The sequence below is a fragment of the Dipodomys merriami genome, unplaced genomic scaffold, assembly GCF_024711535.1.
Source record: "Dipodomys merriami isolate MVZ:Mamm:240054 unplaced genomic scaffold, mDipMer1.0.p SCAF_15, whole genome shotgun sequence".
NCBI lineage: Eukaryota > Metazoa > Chordata > Mammalia > Rodentia > Heteromyidae > Dipodomys > Dipodomys merriami.
In genome coordinates, this window is record NW_027202826.1 from 12,092,414 (window position 1) to 12,113,317 (window position 20,904).

The 20,904-nt window shown below is 45.0% G+C and overlaps 2 protein-coding genes across 15 annotated transcripts in view; both read left to right on the plus strand.

Moving 5' to 3' along the window:
* Positions 1-3,956: 3,956 nt before the first annotated feature.
* On the plus strand, positions 3,957-8,239 carry Lrat (lecithin retinol acyltransferase). Its single transcript, XM_070022009.1, has 2 exons — positions 3,957-4,496; positions 7,734-8,239. Exons 1-2 carry the CDS (start codon positions 3,957-3,959, stop codon positions 7,884-7,886), a joined length of 693 nt encoding a protein of 230 aa, XP_069878110.1. The 3' UTR covers positions 7,887-8,239.
* Positions 8,240-19,454: 11,215 nt separating this feature from the next.
* Positions 19,455-20,904, plus strand: part of Rbm46 (RNA binding motif protein 46) — a 30,411-nt gene continuing 28,961 nt past the window's right edge. For 9 of the 14 annotated variants that reach the window (XR_011371845.1, XM_070022019.1, XM_070022022.1 and 6 more), the window contains exon 1: positions 20,761-20,827. Coding sequence is in view for 8 of the 14 variants with exons in the window: in XM_070022019.1 (XP_069878120.1) it covers positions 20,809-20,827 (19 nt within the window). In the remaining 6 variants the exon portion in view is untranslated. Of the gene's footprint in view, positions 19,550-19,845; positions 19,996-20,057; positions 20,087-20,465; positions 20,532-20,760; positions 20,828-20,904 lie in introns of those variants that run through there. The other 5 variants (XM_070022011.1, XM_070022023.1, XM_070022012.1 and 2 more) reach the window with 4 other exon arrangements.

Below are 20,904 nucleotides of genomic sequence, written 5' to 3' on the forward strand. Positions count from 1 at the left end.
GAAACGGTAGCTTTTAATCTTTCTAAAGATAATAGTCAGGAGTGAAGCCCTGCTAACAAGGTGCTAACCAATCAGGAAGGAAACAGGAAATGTTCATCCCAGGAGCTAATTAATTCCTATCAGCCTAACCCAACCAGCAGCACTAAGTTAGGAGGCTCCATGAAAAGGTGTCTGCTGGTCTCCTCGGCCTCCAGAAGGAATTTCACATAAAAAAGCCCTTAGAGTTAGCTAGTTAGGATACTGCTTATGTCCAGAGAACCTCACCTGAAAATGTGTCAATGAATTGAAAATAGTCCAAAGGAAAAACAAACGTTAAGATTATTATTTATGGTTTCACTGATTTACTAATCTAAGAAAGTCCTAAGGAAAACAAATATCTTGAGGGTAAAAATCTTAAATGACATTTAAAAAAAAATGGGCCCTGATGGAGGACCTTACTCCTTTAAATCTTAGCTACTCAGGAGATGGACATCTAGAGAATGGTGGTTCAAGGCCACCCCTGGCCAAAAAAAAAAAAAAATGAGGCAAGGGCTGAGGGTACAGTTCAAGGGGTAGAGTACCTGCTTAGCAAGTGGGAGGCCCTGACTTTAACTCCTACAATTCTGTGCTCATATGTAAGATCTTACCCCTTCTATGTGCCTAAGATGGGACATAGGACCCATGGCTCCTGGAGAAGGTATGTTATTAACATGAACTTTAGCTCTTCTCACTATCTGGGTAAAATAATTGATGTTCAAAACTTGGACCCCTGGTACTAGAAAAGTGGAGAAATTAAGTCCAAAGGACAAAAAGACTGTGTGGGATCTAAGTTAAGCTCTGCTTTTAACTTTATTGAGCCTCCAAGCTGGGTACAACACTTGGCAGAGAATACCTTAGGCACTCAGTAAATGAACACAGGGTGGAGGATGGACTGACTGATGGAAGATCAGACTTGCCCCGCTGCTTAAAGGAACAGACATAAATGAAATCTTGTCACCCAGACTATGTCACAAGCCTCAATTTCTTCGATAAAAATATATACTTCCAAGGGTAAAGGATTAAGTGTAAAGGTACAAAAGGTATTCAGACAAATACAAGTGACTCAAAGGCCAGAGTAGGGCAAATGGGGTAACTAGAGGTTTCAAAAAGGAAAATAAGTGTTGTGAGAAGACTCAGACTTGGACTCGGTTTGGATTCTGTGAACTCTGAGCAACGGAGATCTGGAATACAGAAAGATAACTCCAAAAGTATGGCAGGAAGATGGAACTTCAACAAGACTGGACAAAAGGGCTTATTAAGAGATTAAAATGTCAGATGCTGTATGTTGGCCTGTGCTGTTCAACAGAGACTTTCTCCTGTAACCTTGAATGACATCAGGGACCCTAAGATGAGAAACTGAAGTTAGCTGTTACATAGCCCTGATTTTAGCCTCCTTTGAACTGAGATCCAATTGGATCTTGGCCTAGTATACAGTTGGGAGAGACCCACTTAGACCTGAATACCAGGCTGTCTTTCTGAGTTTGGGAAGTAGTGGTTAAGGAGTGCAGACCAGGAAAGCAGAGGTTTTATCTAGTAGCCTGGACAGACCTAGCAACTCACTGGCATATATTTAAGTCATTTGCACATCAAATTTTATCACTGACTGTAGTCACCTTTCTAAGGATCTAAGGATCTGTGACAGGAAAGGTGTTTTACCAAGAAATGGAGTCTAAGGAAGTGTGGTGACGTTTCTTCAGCTGTTTGTGTGACTCAGGAGAACATGCAGATGTCAGATTTCTCTTAGCAAGCATTCCACCCATTTGGCTAAAATTGGTGTACAAAACTACCTATTATTGGGATGAGAAGGTGGTTCAGTGGTAGAGTGCTTGCCTTGCATACATGAGGCCCTGGGTTCGATTGCTCAGCACCACATAAGCAGAAAAAACCGGAAGTGGTGCTGTGGCTCAAGTGGTAGAGTGCTAGCCTTAAGCTGAAGAGCTGAGGGATAGTGCCCAGACCAGAGTTCAGGCCCCCATGACCAGACAAAAACAACAAATGAAAACAAACCTGTTAAGTGTTTAGATTTTTTTTCTTTCTTTTTACCTGTCCTGGGGCTTTAACTCTGGGCTTGGGTACTGTCCCTGAGCTGCTTTTGCTCAAGGCTAGCACTCTACCACTTGAGCTGCAATACCATTTCCAGTTTTTTTTCTGAGTAGTTTACTGGAGACTTTCCTGCCTAGGCTGGCTTCGACCTTCCATCCTCAGATCTCAGCCTCCTGAGTAGTTCGGATTGCTTAAATGTATTTTGATGAAGTCTGTCTCCGCTGAGTCTTCTGAAAACTAATCATTCAGCCACACAATGATATCTGCCACTGAGAAAACCTTAGGAAGCAGATGGCATTTGCAAGTTAAGGTTGCACTATGGTTGATCAAGAAAGGAATAGCAAACAGCTCAATGAGCATTTATTTAATGTTACATCCTGGCACAACTCTTCCCGACAAAATAAGTCTAGATTTCAGGAATGAGATGAAGCAGTTTCACCGCCTCCTTCCAGATTCAGAAAGCTGAATCCCTCTCTCGGCCTCCTTTGTGGGACTAGATGTGATTTCCCCATGAACAAAAGAAGAGCATTGGGAAGTGATCGCCATGGACAGGGGTTGGGAGCAAAAGGCCTGGCCTGGGAGAGGAGGAGGAGGAATTGGGCCTCCTCGGCGCCAGGTCTCCAGCGCTCCTTCAACCTGCAGGTCAGATGAAGGGGTCAAAGCCTCCATCCTCCGCAGGCCAGAGGAGCAGCTTTCTCAGAGGAAAACTTTTGAGCCTCCACCTGGCCAGCTTTGAGGAGCCTGCGGAGTTCAATCATTTACATAACGCATGCGTGCAGAGCTGGAGAGGCGCGGTGCGCACACAGCCTGCCCAGGCTGGCGCACCGGGGGCCGCCTCACCGGGAGAGGAGGGGCGGCTCCGGTGTCCCGCCCAGGCCCGGAGAGCAGCATCGCCCCCCGGTGTTGCAGCTCCGCTTAGTCCCCGCTGTACAGGTGCGCTCTTGGTCCCGGCGCCGTGCCCCCGACGTGGGGGGAACTGCCCTGGCACACGTTGGGGGCCGCGGTTTTCCGGGCTGATCGTTGGAAGGCGCGCGCTCAACCGCCCCCGCCGCCGTGGAGCGAGCGCGGAGAGGCTTCGGGTTCCGACCCCTGGCCGGGGAGGTGGAGGGAAGCGGAGCCCCTGAGGTTGCCCCCCACGTGGACCCTGGAACCAGCGGGGATCCCGGGCGTTTAAAGAGGCCAGAGGTCCGTTTAGGCGACGATCGCCGGGCTTTCCCAGCGCGCGCACTCGGCGGGGTACCCGCCAAGGCTTTAGCGAGCCGAGCTCTCCAGGCATCACCCCGGTTTCGAGGGCGGCGGTTTCCCTCCAAAAGCTTGGCCCAGAGGGCTTTGCTCCTAAAGATAGCTATCCCGGAGTTCCCGGATCGCGCCCCAGTCCCGACAGGTGCAGAACCACCTTTCACCCCGCCATGCATGCACCTCTATTTCCCCAAACCTGCCGCTCAGCCGGCGAGCTTGGGTCTCGGGTGAAAGGTCGAGAATACGACAACAGGAGTGGGTGTGGGGGGGGAGTCCCTGAGAGCTCCCACTTTCAAAGAGCCCCGACTCTCTCGACCTCCCCTGCCCTCGGCGCCCAATCAGTGCGCGCCGGGGCGGGGCCTACATTCGCCCCCGCCCCCCTCGCTGGCTATAAATACGGGAGGCTCGGTGCGCCTGGCGTGCGCCGCGCTCCGCCCCGCCCGACCTCCCAGGTGCACCCTAGGCGTCTGCACCTCGGGGCGCGCGCCCACTGCCACTCGTTCCCCCTTCCACCTGGGTCCCTCTCCATCCTGTCTTCTTTCTCCCGGCCCCCGGAGCCGCCCCGACGCCCAGCGCGGGCCCGCAGGTGAGCCCAGGTGAGCCGCCTTGCAGCTGCGCCGGTGCCCCGGCCGCAGCGCTTCCCGAGCTCACGCAGGATGAAGAACCCCATGCTGGAGGCGGCGTCCCTCCTGCTGGAGAAGCTGCTCCTCATCTCGAACTTCAGGCTCTTCAGTTTGGGCGCCCTGGGTGAAGACAAAGCCAGGAGCCGTTTCTATGAGATCAGCTCCTTCCTCCGCGGCGACGTGCTGGAGGTGCCCCGCACCAACTTCACCCACTACGGCATCTACCTGGGTGACAACCGCGTCGCCCACCTCATGCCCGACATCCTGTTGGCCCTGACCAAGGACGAAGGGCGCACTCGACAGGTCGTCTCCAACAAGCGTCTCATCCTGGGCGTCATCGGCAAGGTGGCCAGCGTCCGCGTGGACACGGTGGAGGACTTCGCCTACGGAGCCGACATCCTGGTCAACCACCTGGACAAGTCGCTCAGGAAGAAGGCGCTGCTCAACGAGGAGGTGGCGCTCCGGGCGGAGGCGCAGCTGGGCCTCACCCCCTACAGCCTGCTCTGGAACAACTGCGAGCATTTCGTGACCAACTGCAGATACGGCACCCCGCTCAGTCCCCAGGCTGACCAGGTACCACGTGACGCACAGGGAGTTGGGGGTGGGGAAGCCCTTCCCCATCCTTTTATCCTCTCTGGGAGCACGGGTCTCCCGGGACACCACTCCCCCACTCCGTCCTCCCCACCATTCTTAAGAGTTCTAGATGATCGACGGTCATTTCTGGTTTCTCAGATAGGTCAGGCAAAAGAAAAGCCTTCCAGGATACCTGGAAATGCACCGAGAAAGGGTGTGGCCATACTGGTTGTGTCTAAGGATTCCAGAGCCTGCCCGGTGGTCAGAAACCTTCAGACGACAAAGGGCAAGTGACTAAGGAAGGGGTCATAGGAATTCTGCCTCGTGTGCTGCAACTTTCCCCCTAGAATTGCAATCGGAAGAAAGATAGCCATTCTTTATAACATTTGAAGCACATCCTATCTTTAAAGTGTGTGGGGTGTTTTTTTTTTTTTCTCTCTCTCTCTCTCTCTCCCTCTCCAAGCTGCAGAGAGTGAATTCCCTTTGCTTAATACAAACTGTCAAAATTGCTGGTAGAGCTCTGATTTCCGGGTCTGCTTCAGAGTAGTCTTTTCCTTAGTATAAAGAAATGTTTCTTTGGTGGCTAATTTCCACCTCAATTCAGCATCCATTACCCGTTAGCCGCAAGGTCATGATAGACTGGATTGCTTATAATTGCCCAGAGATGAAAACAATTGATTTTTCAAGACCCAGCCCTCAAATTTGAGAAGGTAATTATTATGGATACTTTGAAAAAGGCCATATTAGAACTAAGATTCTTAAGCCACAAATCCAAAGAGAGGAGGCATGGGTCAGTTACCCCGTGTGAAACTTCTTAAGTTTTAAAGATAATCTTTTAAGCCTGAAAGTTCATTTGCAGTAAGAAGAAAGCTTTCTCAGCCTTAACTATAGTGTTGAAGGGTATTGTTAATATTCATCCATGGACACCTGGGCAATCAGATAATAAGCTTTAATGTTCCTCTTCATGTTTAGATTTTTTAATATATATACCAAAATAATCTAAGTCCATATAACCAGGCTCCACATCTTCTTGTTTAAAGACTGGGTCTTGCACTTGATAGCTGGTGCTCTACTACTTGACCCATGCCTCCAGGTTTTTGCTGGTTGAGCTAGTGTCTTAATTTTCCTGCCCAGTCTGGCCTTGAGCCAATATCCTCCACCCTCAGCTACCCAGGTAGCTAGAGTTATAGGCTTGAGCCACTGATACCCTGCTTGCTTCTTAGATTTCACTTGCTATGCATTTTAAGTTTTATGGGAAAAAAATTTCCATTTCAAAAGTTTCCATTTAAAACTCTCCATTTCAAAGCTTATCTAGATCTTATAGAGGACCAAAATAGATTCAATGTATGAATTCTTTTCCAAGCAAAATAAAAATACAGTTAGAATACTGCAGTGATTCAAGAATCACAGCTCCAGTACAGGCCTGTTTAGAAATGAGCTTCCCCACATTTACAAACACTAGCTCCAAAAGCGTACAACAGGAAAGATGTCAGATTTACCTAAGGACCAAGTAAATAATTTTTCTGAGAAAAACAGTCTTTCCGGTTGATAATTTGAAACTTACCCTTTCATGAAACACAGGTAATTCCACAGAAAAACATTACAAGTTTTTCAAACGTTATACAACAGTTAATCTACAGGAAAAAAAAAACAAACAAACTAGTTTGGAGTAGTTGTTTCTCTGGAAATTTTGTCAGTGAAGTGTTTTAATTACTGCTGCTACATAGTACCTCTTGTGAAATGGAGTTTTTGTCTCACCTTGAATGGTCTAACAAACAATTTGGCCCCAGACTAGATTATCTCAAGGGGGAAAAAGTTCTCATCCCAAATTTTCTAATTGTAAAAGTTGCCTTTAATGGAGTAGGTCATCAGTACTGAAGGATTTCTCCTTTTTGAGGCCATCAAGAAGTATATGATTTTAGGGTTGATTTCACAGTTATTAACATTTTAACATAAGAATGGCCGACTCTCTTACTTAGGTTCTGTTTGTAAAAGCTTTCAACAATGCTTTCCCTGAGCAAAACACTGCAATTAGATTGAAATTGCAATGAGCCGTAAGAGCTTTTTCCTTCTTTGTAATTTCTTTTTAATTTACCCTCAGTATTTTGTAAATTGTTAACCGGTTAATGAGTATTCATGATGCTTTTCTGTGATTCTCCCTGCCCTACCTCTTCACCCTACCCCCCCCCCCCTTTGCTAATACTGCTTTTGTATTGCCAGAATAAATTCAATGCCACTTTATTTTCAGGGGAATTCAGTGTTCACAAAAGTGACCCTATCAGCTTCTTAACACCTTCTCTAAATTTCAGTACAGTCAAATATCTCCAGAAATGCTTCCTGGACCAATGGCTCAGTGAACAGGGCTTGGACATTAGAAACAGATAAATGTAAAGGAAATCTTTCGGAGGAAAAAGAGTTGACCATGATTCTCAGTTTGTCTGAATTACAGCACTATTGTTAAGAAAAATAAAAAGATAAACATGACTCCATTAAGGGGCACCAGTGACTCACATCTGTAATCTTAGCTACTCAGGAGGCTGAGATCTGAGGATTGGCCTTCGAATGCATCCCTGGCAGTAAAGTCCATGATATTTTTATTTCCAATTAACTACAAAAAAGCCAGAAGTGGAGCTGTGGCACTACTGATAGAGCATTAACCTTAAGCCAAAATGAAGCTCAGGGACAGAACCTGAGTTCAAGCCTAGAGCCAACAAAGAAACAAAACAAAACTTACTCATTTATGCAAATAGATAATTGGTGGCAAGTTTCATTTATTTAGGCAGAGAATGGTTATGACAATACAGTGACATTGCCTCTCTATATCTTTCCCATTTTGAGACTTTTAAGACAGTTATCATTGGTATGACTAAAATTTAGGGTGCTGAATTTACCCATAGGCTAAGTTCTTTTAACTGAAGATAACTCTTAATTTTTAAGTATACTATTAGGTAGCTTTAACTTTTGGAGCTGAGTAACTGTTCTGTAGCTACATTCCATAGTTTTCTATAAAATTCTATATTTGCAAAAGCAACTGCTGCCTTCTTAACCTGGTTACCTGAAGCATCATTTTAGGTTCTATGGGACACAGAGTGACAAATCTGGACAGTATACATCTTGCATGATTTAACAAATCTCAAGGAACTTGGATTATATGTGTTTCTTTATATATGAGTTATATGTGTTCCTTTTTTTTAGGTTTAGCCACCTTTCCTGATACTTTTCATTTTTATTTTACAGTTTTGTCAAGTTGTGAAGATAATCATTCGTTCCCAGAGAAGTGTCTTTCTTTCAGCCCTCTTGGGATTGGCATCCGTGATTTGCATGGGTCTGGCATCATACACTATTCTTCCGGCCATTTTTATCCCATTCATCCTATGGATGGCTGGTTAGCTTCATACCCCCATGGAGGTGTGGAAATGAGTTTTTATTTATAGAGCACAAATCACTAGAAGCATGTTGAGAAAAAAAAAATGTGACCCAGAACACTGTTCTAGATACAAATGTGATTAAGAATCACACAAAGTGCTTACTGTGTAAGCCCCAGCACAATGGCTTTTGAATCTTCTTAGGAAGTTCTATTGCAAAGCACATTCAAACCTTGGAAAGGTAACATGTGGTAGAATTCAGCAGGATGAGAAAATTCGACCCACACTGATGGCCCCAAGAAATTATGTGTGTGATTTTTGTCCTCCTGTAATCATTTTTCTGTTAAGTCTGCATTGGAAGATTTGGAGATTTAGCAACTGAGATCACTAACTTTATTCTAAGTTTTTTTTTTTCTGTTCAAAGATTTAAGATAACTGAAAGACTATTTCTCATTCAAATGAAATTATGTTTGATGATTAGCTAAAAGGAAACCAAAACCTCACATTCTGGGTTTGTTTGTTTGTTTTCAGTATTACATGTAATCCTAAAAAAGTCCAGAATATCTTATGACTTGAATTCAGTATTGGCAGAGTTAAGGTTTGAAGTAAAAACAACTGACCAGAAAGTATCGAAATCTGTATCCCTGCAGAAGACACAAATTTGAATGATATTATTGGCTTTACTTATAAGGAAGCCTGGCATTTGTTCCTTTTGCCTTTTATGTGTACCTGTGGCTACTTTAAAACACTGTGAGTCATAACAACTGGTAAGATAAAAATAAGTCTAATCCATTTTCTGTGTCCTTGAATTCTGTAGATGTATGCCCTTGAATCATTGATCTTTAAAACATTTGTTCATGTTCTGAATAACTTTTAAAACCCTTAGATTTGTTTTCTGGTCAGTTTTCTCCATTTCATTTCTAAGTATACTTTGTGAGTTTAATACAGGGATGTGGCGAGCCATACGTAAATCCCCGAAGAAATGTCTATTTGATATGATTTTGGCACTGTCAAGCATGAAGCTGATTTCATTGAAGCCATCATAATACCAGAGCTGAGGTATAGCAGTGTTAAGCCTTCAAGTACTTTTGCAAAGTCACTAACTTCTAAAAGTAAAGCTAGAGCTGGACATATTTCAAGTACTAGTGGGGCCTAGTGGTGCATACCTATAATCTCAGCACTAGGGAGGCTGAAGGGATGTGAGTTCAAGGCCATCCTTGTTACATACATACACACACACACACACACACACACATTGCTTCAAACGAATGACTCATAAAACACTATGAGTGGTATTGATGATCCATCTGGAACAAATTAAAGAGTAGATTTTATTTTAACTGAGGTTTTGCCCATGGATATCCTACAACTTCAGCTAGAGTATAATAATTAAACTTCATTTTTGACTATTTAAATATCTTATTACTGGGGCTGGGAAGGTGGCTCAGTGGTAGAGCAATTGCCTTGCATGCCTGAGGCCCTGAGTTCGATTCCTCAGCACCACATAAGCAAAAAGAAAAAAGCTGGAAGTGGCGCTGTGGCTCAAATGGTAGAGCACTAGCCTTGAGCTGAAGAGCTGAGGGACAGCGCCTAGGCCCAGAGTTCAGGCCCCACGACTGGACCCCCCCCAAAAAAAAATCTTATTACTTAAATGGTTTATATAACTGAAACATTAAATAACACCAAAAAATACAGGTGTCCTAGAGACCCCTTTAAATCACTTAAAATTATTTATGTATCTATGCATGAAAGCTACCACTGTGAGAACTACTGTGTTCCAAGCTTTTTACTTACTCATATAGTAATTGTTTAAATAAATCAGTATCTTAAACATATAATGCCCTTGTAAATAACTAATACTTTTCTGGCAGATTTTATTATAGCAGAAAGTAAAACCCACTATTTGAAGTTAAATCTGTATTCAAATCCCTTATTAAATGCCAAGGAAATTCTTAGGGTTAGAATGAACAAAAATTGTCTTGACTCACTTCTAATCATTAAAGCAAGAGTCAATTCATGCCTAATGCCAATGGCTCAGGCCTGTAATGCTAGCTACACAGAAGGATGAAATCTGAAGGTCATGGTTCAAAGCCAACCCATGAAGATAAATCCAAGAGACTAATCATCAATTAAATACCAAAAATAAGAAATAGAGGTGTGGCTCAAGTGGCAGAGCACCAGCCTTGAGCTAAGCAAGGGTACAAAGTCCTAAGTTCAAGATTCAGTACTGGCACACACACACAAAGACTCAATTCATCACTCAGTGGAATGCTTACTATATGCTAGGCTGACCTGGTACAATCTCATGGTTTAGAAGTCGTGGTATTTTTTTCACTAACTACAAAAGCATGAATATAGTGCTTGGACTTTGGGTGATGAAGCATATCTGTATACCTGAAGCATTAGAACATAGCTTATTTATGTGATGCTGAGAAACACTGTGGGGTGATCTTACCACACAATTGCCTGTAGAAGAAAAGCAGCAAGGAAGGTTTTATAAAATGTTCCACAATACCAGGATTACATATCTTCTTAGAAAAGGAGGATTTGATTTTGTTGTCTTCTGTCTGATTTGTTGCTTAACAATGCAGAAAGTAAAGCACACTTTACAGATTGTGAATATGAAAGAAACCCTGAGTCAGTAATTTGTCTGCTCACTTGAAACAGTTCAGGACTTCATCAGTTAAGATTTGTCATTATAATCCAAGTCCCATAAATTTCTACTGTAGCTTGTAAAATACCCAAGTAGTGCTTGCTGCCTCCTCCTCCTCCTCCTCCTCCTCCTCCTCCTCTTCTTCTTCTTCTTCCCCCCTCTTCCTCCTCCTCCCCCTCCTCCTCCCCTTCCTCCTCCCCCTCCTCCTCCTCCTCTTCCTCCTCCCCCCCCTCATCTTCCTCTTCTTCTTCTTCCTCCCCCTTCCTCTTCCTCTTCTTCTTCTTCTTCTTTGCCATAGATGATGGCCAAAAGTACAGTGGGGCAGGTAGAGGGTAGGAAGGGTCTAAGATGAGATTACCAAAGTTACCTAGACAGGTGTTAGGAATGAAAAGATAAAAGTGGTATGGACCACTTCTGAGTGATGACATTTGAATAGAACTAAATGGAGATTCAGAAAGAAAAGTGGCTGGATTTAACTGGTAAGGCCAGTTAAATGCTGCTTTCTAGGGGATAGACTTAGGGAAGGATATTGTACACATGGTGAATAGCGCAGGCAAATGCATGGGAACTGCCACCACTCATGGCAGTTATCATGAGGTGACAAAAAGCACAACACTGCAAAGGATGGTCAAGAAAACGCAAGTGATTCAAAGGCCAGAGCGGAGCAAATAGAGTGACTAGAGATGTCTGAAAAAGAAACAGGTGGTATGAGCCGTGTGTAGATCCAGTTGTCTGGACTCTGTGAATGAGCAATGAAGATTTGGGTCACAGAAAGATAACTCCAACAGCATGATCCGAGGACTGGACCAAGAGATTGGGAGATTTAGTCAGCGTTCTCAGATAAAGGTCTAAAATGGTGAGGAAAGAAAGCCAATGTGTGAAGAGGGCCCAATAGACTTTAGCATTTGGCTCTTGAGTAGCATTTTTTTATGTGTGTGCTGGCCCTAGAGCTTGAACTCAGGGCCTGGACACTACCCCTGAGCTGTTGCTTTTTTTTTTTTTTTTGGCTGGTTGTGGGTCTTGAACTCGGCCTGGGTCCTGTCCCTCAGCTCTTCAGCTTAAGGCTAGCACTCTACCACTTGAGGTACAGCACCACTTCCAATTTTCTGGTGGTTAATTGGAGATAAGAGTCACAGACTCTTGCCCAGGCTGGTTTTGATCCTTGATACTCAGACCTTGGCCTCCTGAGTATCTAGGATTTCAGGTGTGAGCCACAAGTACCTGGCCCTTGAGCTGCTTTTACTCAAAACTACTGCTTTATCACTTGAGCCACAGCCCCACTTCTGGCTTTTTCTGAGTAATTTATTGGAAATAAGAGTCTCATGGACTTTCCTGCCCAGGCTGACTTTAAACTGAGATCTTCAGATCTCAGCCGCCTAAGTAGCTAGGATTATAGGAATGAGCCACCAGTGCCCAGCTCAAGTAACTCTTGGTAGAGTATTAGGGAACTGAGTCAAGCACCCTACTTTCCTGCAAAATAAATTCCTTTACTATGTATATGTATGTATATGCTACCCAGGCAATGCAATATGGATTTATTTAAAATTTTTCAGAATATATATTTCTTCTTATTCCCACATTCTATTTCATATTCTTAACATCAAAGAATGTTTTCCAGGAACATCAAACTATGGCAATGTCAAATGTCTTTTAGTATAAAGAGAAGCCTGTGGGAAATGGTGGCCAATGTGTTTTCAAATCCTTGAGCTCTCAGCTTTTCTGCCTATGGTTGGTATTCTACCACTTGAGCCACACCTCCAGTTCTGGCCAACCTGTTTTCTTTTTTTTTTTTTTTTTTGTCGGTCATGGGGCTTGAACTCCAGGCCTGGGCGCTGTCCCTCAGCTCTTCAGCTCAAGGCGAGCGCTCTACCACTTGAGCTACAGCGCCACTTCCGGTTTTCTGGTGGTTTATTGGAGATAGGAGTCTCATGGTCTCTCCTGCCCGGGCTGGTTTTGAACCGCGATCCTCAGATCTCAGCCTCCTGAGTAGCTAGGATTACAGGCGTGAGCCACCAGCGCCCGGCAACCTGTTTTCTATAATGTGTTTAGAGTGTTTTACCTAGCCCTGATTTGTCAGTATAAATTTTGTATCTGAAGTGCATGAATTTTGAATAAAATCAATTGTTCACATTGGTCTCTGTTGTCTTTGGATTTGAGGTGCATAAAAGTCATACCTTTTGGACGATGGTAGCCTAAGGAATATTATGTCTCCATGGTTCCTTTATGATTTATGAAACTTCTATATGTTTGAAACTAAACTTGCTATGGATATTTCAGACTGATATGCCTGTGTTATACCTCTTTATGTAGGAATATTCCAATAAGCAAAAAATCCCTTCTCCATTCTACAAGGTAAAGCAGCAACAACCAATCAGAGCTATTCTGCTGACTCTATACCTAGCTTATAGTGCTAAAAAGCAGCTAGCAGTGTACTCTGGGGATGGATAGCATGGGAATGGGGTTTAAGTGCCAGAAGTTACTGGCTGAACCTTTAAACCCCAACTGTATTTGCAATGCAGAATGGAGGGGCTAAAGTGCCTGATAGCCAGGTTCAGCATTTATTTAGCTTCAGATTTCTTCCTCTGTACTAATCAAAGAGCTACCCCAGGTTTCCCAGAGATTGGACCAGCAGCCTCCCAAAGGATGCATTATTCATTTCTTGCATGCACTATTAGTTCTATTCAGGGCCCTATGAAGGTGAACTTGTTAGAATTTTAGTCCAGTTGGGGCTGGGAAGGTGGCTCAGTGGTAGAGCGCTTGCCTTGCATGCCTGAGGTCCTGGGTTCGATTCCCCAGCACCACATAAGCAAAAAGAAAAAAAGCCGGAAGTGGCGCTGTGGCTCAAGTGGTAGAGCGCTAGCCTTGAGCTGAAGAGCTGAGGGACAGCGCCCAGGCCCAGAGTTCAGGCCCCATGACCGGACCCAGAAAAAAAAAAATCACAGAATTTTAGTCCAGTTGTTGTTCTGCTTAGTGACAAAGAATGACATGCAAATAGATTCTAAAAATAGTTCTATAATTCAGAGGGAGTAAAAAGGGAAAAAAAAAAACATTTGGAGAACAAAAAAAATGGTAACTGTGTACTGATGATGAAAAAGACTTCCTGTTTCTGAGCCATCCCCAGCTCACAGTGCAAGTCAACAGAGTCATGTGAGAGCCCTTCTTACAGTGGAGTCACAGGAGTCACTAAGAACCATCACTTGTGTTGCGAGAAAGGTGCCTATCCTGTCACAAGGAACTCATCCTTCCTTTGGGGAAGAACAACTCATGACCCAATGATGCTGGATAGGTAGAAAGCATTTCCCAGACTTCAAATGCATCTGTTGATAGGAGGAATGTGCAAGTTTATGAGACACATGGAAAATAGGGGAGGAATTAGGTTGTGGAGAAATGTATTTTGAGTGAGGACTTATTTAAGGATATTTGCAGAATTGGGGAGCACAGGACTCATTGAGTATCCCCCCTGTTCTGCTCACAACTGTGTCTTCCTACAGATTCTAGATTTTGCTGTGGCTATTTCTTCCCACAGAGCCTAGAACTGTTCCTCCTATGGCTTCCTACATGTTACCACTCAGAATGTGGAATTTTACTTCAAATGCTGCATTATAAGCACTGCCATGTTGGTGGCCAGCCAAATAAAGAAAGTCACTCATTTCTTTCCAAGACCATACTGCTGTATTTAGCCAGTGGTCAGCTGGTATGAAAAGGGAACATGTTTATTTGTATAGTCTTTACCTGTGATTTTTTTTTTTTTTGGCTATACATTTAAAGGTCAGTAAAAGTTCTTAAGATCTTCAGATCTCAAGAGAAATGGCAAAATGAGTTTATCTCTGTCCCTGTAATATGAAGTTTAAGCAGACAAACTGATGGCTGGCTTTAATGTACTTAGTGTATGGTCATAGACTGAATGTTTATGTACTCCTATCACATGTTCAATATCTAACTGCCGTGGAATTTGGAGGTAGCATCTTTTGGGGGGGGTAATTACATTAAAAGATAATATGGAGTCAACTTCATGGGATTAGTGTCCTTATCGGAGGAGAAAGAGACCAAGGCAACTTCCCACCATTCGAGGATGCAGTGAGAAACTGCTGTGAGATGTAACTGGTATTTTCACTTTACATCAGGCTAAGGCAGAATCCACCAGAGTTACACCCTAGATACTGTTCGTGCTTAGCAGTCCTTTGGATGCTGCTGTGAACATTGTATATTCCATAGTGAACTATTCACAAAGCAACTTGCTTTGAGGGAAGTATGCCACCACAAAGGTTTAAATGAAACAAAATCTATGACTAGCCTCATCCCATGGTCCTGATGCCTGCCACTTAGTCTTCTAGGGCATCTTAGTTGTATGACTGGGATAAGTCAAAAGAATTACAGAAGATGGTAACAAGAGCCAGTTTCCAATGATAGCCCATTCACTTCTTCTGCTCAACTTTATTTGCAAGCATAGGGCCATGAAAGAAGAGGCAAGGCTGGTTTGAACAATGACAGTAAAAGACAAAAGTTCTTCTGGATAAATTTGAGGGGTGATGTTCATTTATATTGTGGAACCTGTATCGTTTTAGAATTATCAAGAAAAGTCAAGAGTGGGGTTGGGAAAGATGGCAGATAATGAGGTAAGGGTGACATTGGTGAGCATGCATTATATGCATAAATAGACATGTTGAACTGAAACACTTTTGTATAAGTACTTAAAAGATAATAAAAAAAAATTTACAAGGAAGGTTTTTTGTGTGTGTGTGTCTGTATTTACTTCATGAAGATACCAAAAGATCTAAAAGGAATCATTAAAAATTTGAGGCCAGGGATTACTGAAAGTGTTTGGCGGGGGAGACCCCAGCAGCCCGGATGTAGCAAAGTAGCACAATCATTGGAAAGTTTGGGGAGGAACTTGTATGATAAAATTTTGTTCCTTCAAAGTCCACTGGCAGGGCTTTGACACTGAAGTAAAAAAAAAAAAGTCAACAGAAGCCATGATATCCTAGGTTAGGTGAGTGCTCTTCCACCTAGCTACATGCTATCTCTTACAAATGTTTGTTTTTGTTTTTCCTTTGCTGGTATTGAGGCTTGAACCTGGAGCTGGGGCACTGTCCCTTAGCTTTTTAAAAAATGTTACATTTTTGTTATTTTTAAATAATTGTTCAAAGCAGCTATCACTTAACTAATTAGCGTGTAAAGAAAATGCATCTTAGCTGGGCGCTGGTGGCTCACGCCTGTAATCCTAGCTACTCAGGAGGCTGAGATCTGAGGATCTCGGTTCAAAGCCAGCCCGGGAAGGAGAGACCATGAGACTCCTATCTCCAATAAACCACCAAGAAACCGGAAGTGGCGCTGTAGCTCAAGTGGTAGAGCGCTCGCCTTGAGCTGAAGAGCTAAGGGACAGCGCCCAGGCCCAGAGTTCAAGCCCCACGACCGACAAAAAAAAAAAAGAAAATGCATCTTGATCAATATCACCTCTTTCATCATTTTCCCTCATTCCCCATACCCCAACTCTTCCAATTTTCCTAGTTTCACATAATATGCATTGAATAGTATGACTGCATTTCCTCCCCTTTATTCCTCTAATTTTTTCCTCAAGGCTGCACTCTACCACTTGAGCCACAGCTCTACTTGCTTTTGGGATGTTAACTGAAGATAAGATTCTCACAGACCTTCCTGCCGTGGCTGGCTTCAAACCATGATCCTCAGACTTCAGCCTTCTGAATTGCTAGGATTGCAGGCATGAGCCACAGGCACCCTGCTCATCTTTTATTTCTTTCGTCAGGCTCAAGCTGGATGTTAAAACATTTATAAGGATTTCCCACTTGTTTTCTTCTCTTCACTTTTGGAGGTTTGTGTTCTACAGATATAGATAAAATGAATCTATTACTTTTTTTTTTAAACAAAGGGCCTATGTATGCTAGGAAATGCTCTACCACTTGAGTCACATCTCCAACCCTGAAGCTAAATTCTAGATAATCTAAAAAGTGCATTTCATAAGGGGAAGGAACGTTTACATGCACCCAGACTTTTTTAGTCATCTAAATCTTGCACGTTTCTTTGGTTTTTAAAATTAACCCCTTCTACCCTTGTCATAGTGTCATGTCCTTTTCTGTGGTTTTCAGAGTTCCCCTCTGTTTTCTCCTTCACCATCAAGTATCTCTGACTCTTGGCTTCTTTTCCGCCAGAAACGCCTCTCCATTGCTCATCTGTTTCCTCTTCATTTACAACAAATCCTAACCTGGAATCTATTCCTGAACAGGAATCTTAGTTGGCAAAAGTGCTTAAGACCTTTTTCTAAGAACTTGCAAATCATAGTGAAATGCTATCACAGCATTGGACAACTACACCTACTAGTGAACTTTAAAAAAAAAACAACTTTAGAAGGAATCTGATCAAAGGAGACAACCTATAAATATGAGAAGGATCTTTAGCACTATCTCATCTAAAGCCTGGCTCCCCTAATGATTATTAGGAAATCATGGCTTATTTGGTTTCCTTTATTTTTAAAAATAAAAATTTATTGTAAAGATGATACACAGAGGGGTTATAGTTACATTAAGTCAGGAAATGAGTAAATTGCCTTTTGAACAGTGAAACCCCTTCCCTCATTCTTTTTCAGTCGTCCGCCCCCCCACCCCCCAAATTGTATAGTTTATTTCCAACATAGTGTCTAGTGAGTATCATTGCTTAATTGGTTCATATTTTGGACCCACCCTTTCTGTGCTTTCCCTTCCTCTTTATAATACTGGGGGTATTATACTGAGGTAAGGGTATTGACCAAAATTAGAAGGGTTCAATAACCCTTCTACTTCCAGGAACTTTTATGCCTCAAGGGAAATATCACCATCTAGTGACTCTTTAAGGATCCTACAGCAAGTCTTCTAAATAATGTTTTAATATCATTTAGGCTAGTTTTACTTTAAAATTAACTACTTGAACCAGGCACTGATGGCCCATGCCTGTAATGCTAGCTACTCTGGAAGCTGAGATCTGAGGATTGCAGTTCAAAGCAATCCCTGGCAGGAAAGTCTGTGAAACTCTTAACCACCTGAAAACCAAAGTGGAGCTGTGGCTCAAAGCAGTAGAGCAAATATGCTCAGGGACAGCACCCAGGCCCTGAGTTCAACCTTATGACTAACAAAAATAAATAAAATTAATTACTTGTGATTGAGGAGAAGGTATCAGCATGAAAACCAAGACTGTGCAGAATCTTTTCCCAGAGAATTAGAGTAGTGACAAACAGTAACACAATGCAACAAATATCCTTGCTGTTTCAGTGTGTTTTGTTATTTTGAAGGGGGAGAGAAGGGGTTGAACTCAGAGTCTTTGCTCTACCACTTGCCTCCAGCTCTTTTTTATGTTCTATTATTTATTTTTAGGTCAGTTGTGGGGCTTGAACTCTGGGGCCTGGGCACAGTTCCTCAGCTCTTCAGCTCAAGGCCAGTGCTCTTCCACTTGAGCCAAGTGCCACCGGTTTTTTGGTGTTTTATTGGAGATAACAGTCCAACGGGCAGCTCGGGCTGGCTTTGAACCATGATCCTCAGATCTCAGCCTCCTGAGTAGCTAGGATTACAGGTGTGAGCCACTGGTGCCCAGCTCCCTTTTTTATTTTTCAGTTGCTCTTTAGATAGGGTGTCTCTGGGCTAGTCTCTGCCCCGGATCCTTTTATATATGCCTCCCTACAGCTGGGATTACAGATGAACCATCCCCAGCTTGTTGGTTGAAATGATTTATTTTTAAGCTCACAGCTGGCCTTGAACCTTGATTCTCAGGATCTCTTCCTCTCTGGTAGCTGATTACTGATTTGAGCCACTGACCTATGCAGTAGAACTTATTAACAACTATGCAGTAGAACTTATTAACAACTAACCTTCAAAAAGCCAAAGTGGTAAGATGACCTATCAGTTAAGCTTAGGCTTTCTAGTTGCTTAATGTACACATGGCCTATATGACCTATATAAAATGAGAATACTCCCCACTATCTAAGGGCAGAGAGGTTTTGTTTTGTTGGTCATACTCGTGTTTGAATTCAGAGCTCATGGTAGGTAGGAGGTCTACCGCTTAAGCCATGTGTCAAGTTCCACAAGAGTTTCAGACTATTTTAGAGCATCCTATGTGCACTTCTGCCGTGTTCCACTTGTTTCCACACAACTTTGCGACCCTATGTCAGAATGCTTATGTCTGCAGCTTTCAGAGTGAAACGGAGGCCAATCACCTGTGCTTAAGCTCGCTGAACTTCATTTTCTCCGTCTGTAAAGTGGGCCTATTATTTTTACCAAAATATTTTGAACACTAGACGATTAAAATCCCATGGGAGTAGCCTTAGCACATGAAAGTGTTCTGTGTTAACATCATTAAGTCCTAGCCATCTTGATTTTAAAGAGGACTCCCCCTCCCTTTCTTTTTTTGATGATGGCTCCATCTCAAGCTTTATAAATTACCACTCCCTACCCCAGCTCTTATTAAAAGGTCCAGTTAGGATGTATGATTGTTTTGTGTCAAGCCATTTTAGACTTAAAAGACCTTTCACAATGTTTCTAATTACTGACACCGTCCCCGCCCCCCAGCCTGCAAGAATGCATAAACTCAATTTACAGCTTGTCTTTAGACGTCTTAAAGTGTGCAGGACCTTCACTTCGCATCACTCCCTATCCAATCACCCACACGCGAAAACTTAAAAAAGTTGGATCTTCTCGCTCCAATTGGCTAAAGAGCCTGTCAATCCAAACCTCTCCCCACCCCTCCCACAACTTCTCTCGACGTTAACACTTTAGCCACGCCCTTGGGGGGGTGGAGCCTAGCCGCTGATTGGCCAAGTCTCCACTGCACGTGGGACCATCTAGGCCGCGCACGAGAAGCCTGTGGGAGGTGGCCGAGGCGCGTGGAGTGGCGCGCGCCCCGCCCCCGGAGGGTCCCCTCCCCCTCCGCTTACTCCCCCTCCCCCCGGCGGCACTCCCGCCCCCCTCTCGCACAGACTGGTCTCCACGGCGGTGGCGGCGGTTTGTGGTCGTTGGTCTCTAGGATTTAGGCCCAGCCCTTGAAGACCCGACGGGGTGAGGAGGAGATGGGGTCCGCGGGGCGCCTTCCAAACCGCTACTAACGGCTGGCGGCCCGGCCTCCCGGCCGCACGGAGGGCAGCGGGGTAGTGCGGTCCCCGCGACCACGAGGGCGGCGTCCGTGAGCCTCAGCCCCGTCGAGCGGGCGGGTGGGAGCGTCGTCCGGGCCCACCTCCCCTTCCGCTCGCCCTCCCTCCCTCCCTCCCTCCCTCCCTCCCTCCCTCCCTCGTGCTGCGCCGTCGGCGACCCCCGCCATCCTTCCGCCGAGGCGCAGCCTCCCCCTCCGCCTGGTTTCCGCCCGCCGCCGCCGCCCCTCTTCCGGCCGCCCCTCGCCCCTCGCCGCCCGCGCCCTCCCCGCACCCGTCCTCGCTGCCTCCGCCCGGCGGCCGTTGCGCGTCCGCCCGGCAGCCTGGCCGCGTCCACCCTCGACGTCTAGACCCGGGGTGAGAAGGCAGGTCGCGGCGCGGGGCTTCCTCGAGTTCTAACGGGGAGCGGCCTCGAACTTCCTCCGCGGTGGCTGCCCGGGCCCTCGGGGTGGGCGTCGGGGCTTGAGGGGCGGGGTGGGGTGCGGTGGGGGGGCCGGAGCGTCCCCTCGGGCCGCCCGGGGCCGCTGCCTCCTTGCCGGCTCTTGGTAGCTAGGGGTGGCTGGGACGTGTTCGTTTCGGGGTGCGGGGACGAACACGAATGGGGAGGGGGGCCCGCCCAGACTCCCGGGCGTAGGCCTGGCGTTGAAGCCGCGTTGCCGTGCGCTCGGGCGGCGACTCAGAAGCCCGTGCGGGGCGCGGCCGTCCCGGGGTTGGCCCTTCTCCCGCAGCGCCCCACGCACCCGCTTCTCCTCTGGTTGAGTGCTGCACGTCTAGGTAGACGGAAAGCCCCTGTGATTCGCGGCATCTGTAGAAGTTCGCTTATGTGTAGGACGGAAACCTTTTCAAGAGTCCCAGTGTATTTTTCCTAGGCTTTAATGTGCAGCCTTTACGAGGTAAATTTCCAGCTGGGCTCCCTAGTTACTCGGGGGGGGGGGGGGGGGGGCTGAGAGCTGAGGATGACCGGCTTGAAGCCAGTCTGAGCAGCAAAGTCTGTCAGACTTATTTATCCCTGATGAAGGAAGGAGAGAAAGAAAGGAAAGAGCGCCCGAAGTGGAGCTTTGTTTCAAAGGACAGAGAGCTAATCTTGAGCACAACCAGCTTGTGGATAGTGCCCAGCCCTGAGTGCAAGCTTCTGGAGGGGCACCAAAAACGAATAAATAGATTTTCTGTATGAGCTGTAACCCAATAGGTACGTTTCTAGGGTCTGTATTCATTGCAGAATTACTATTTTAATAATTGTTTGCAACTATTCACTGTTAAAGACGG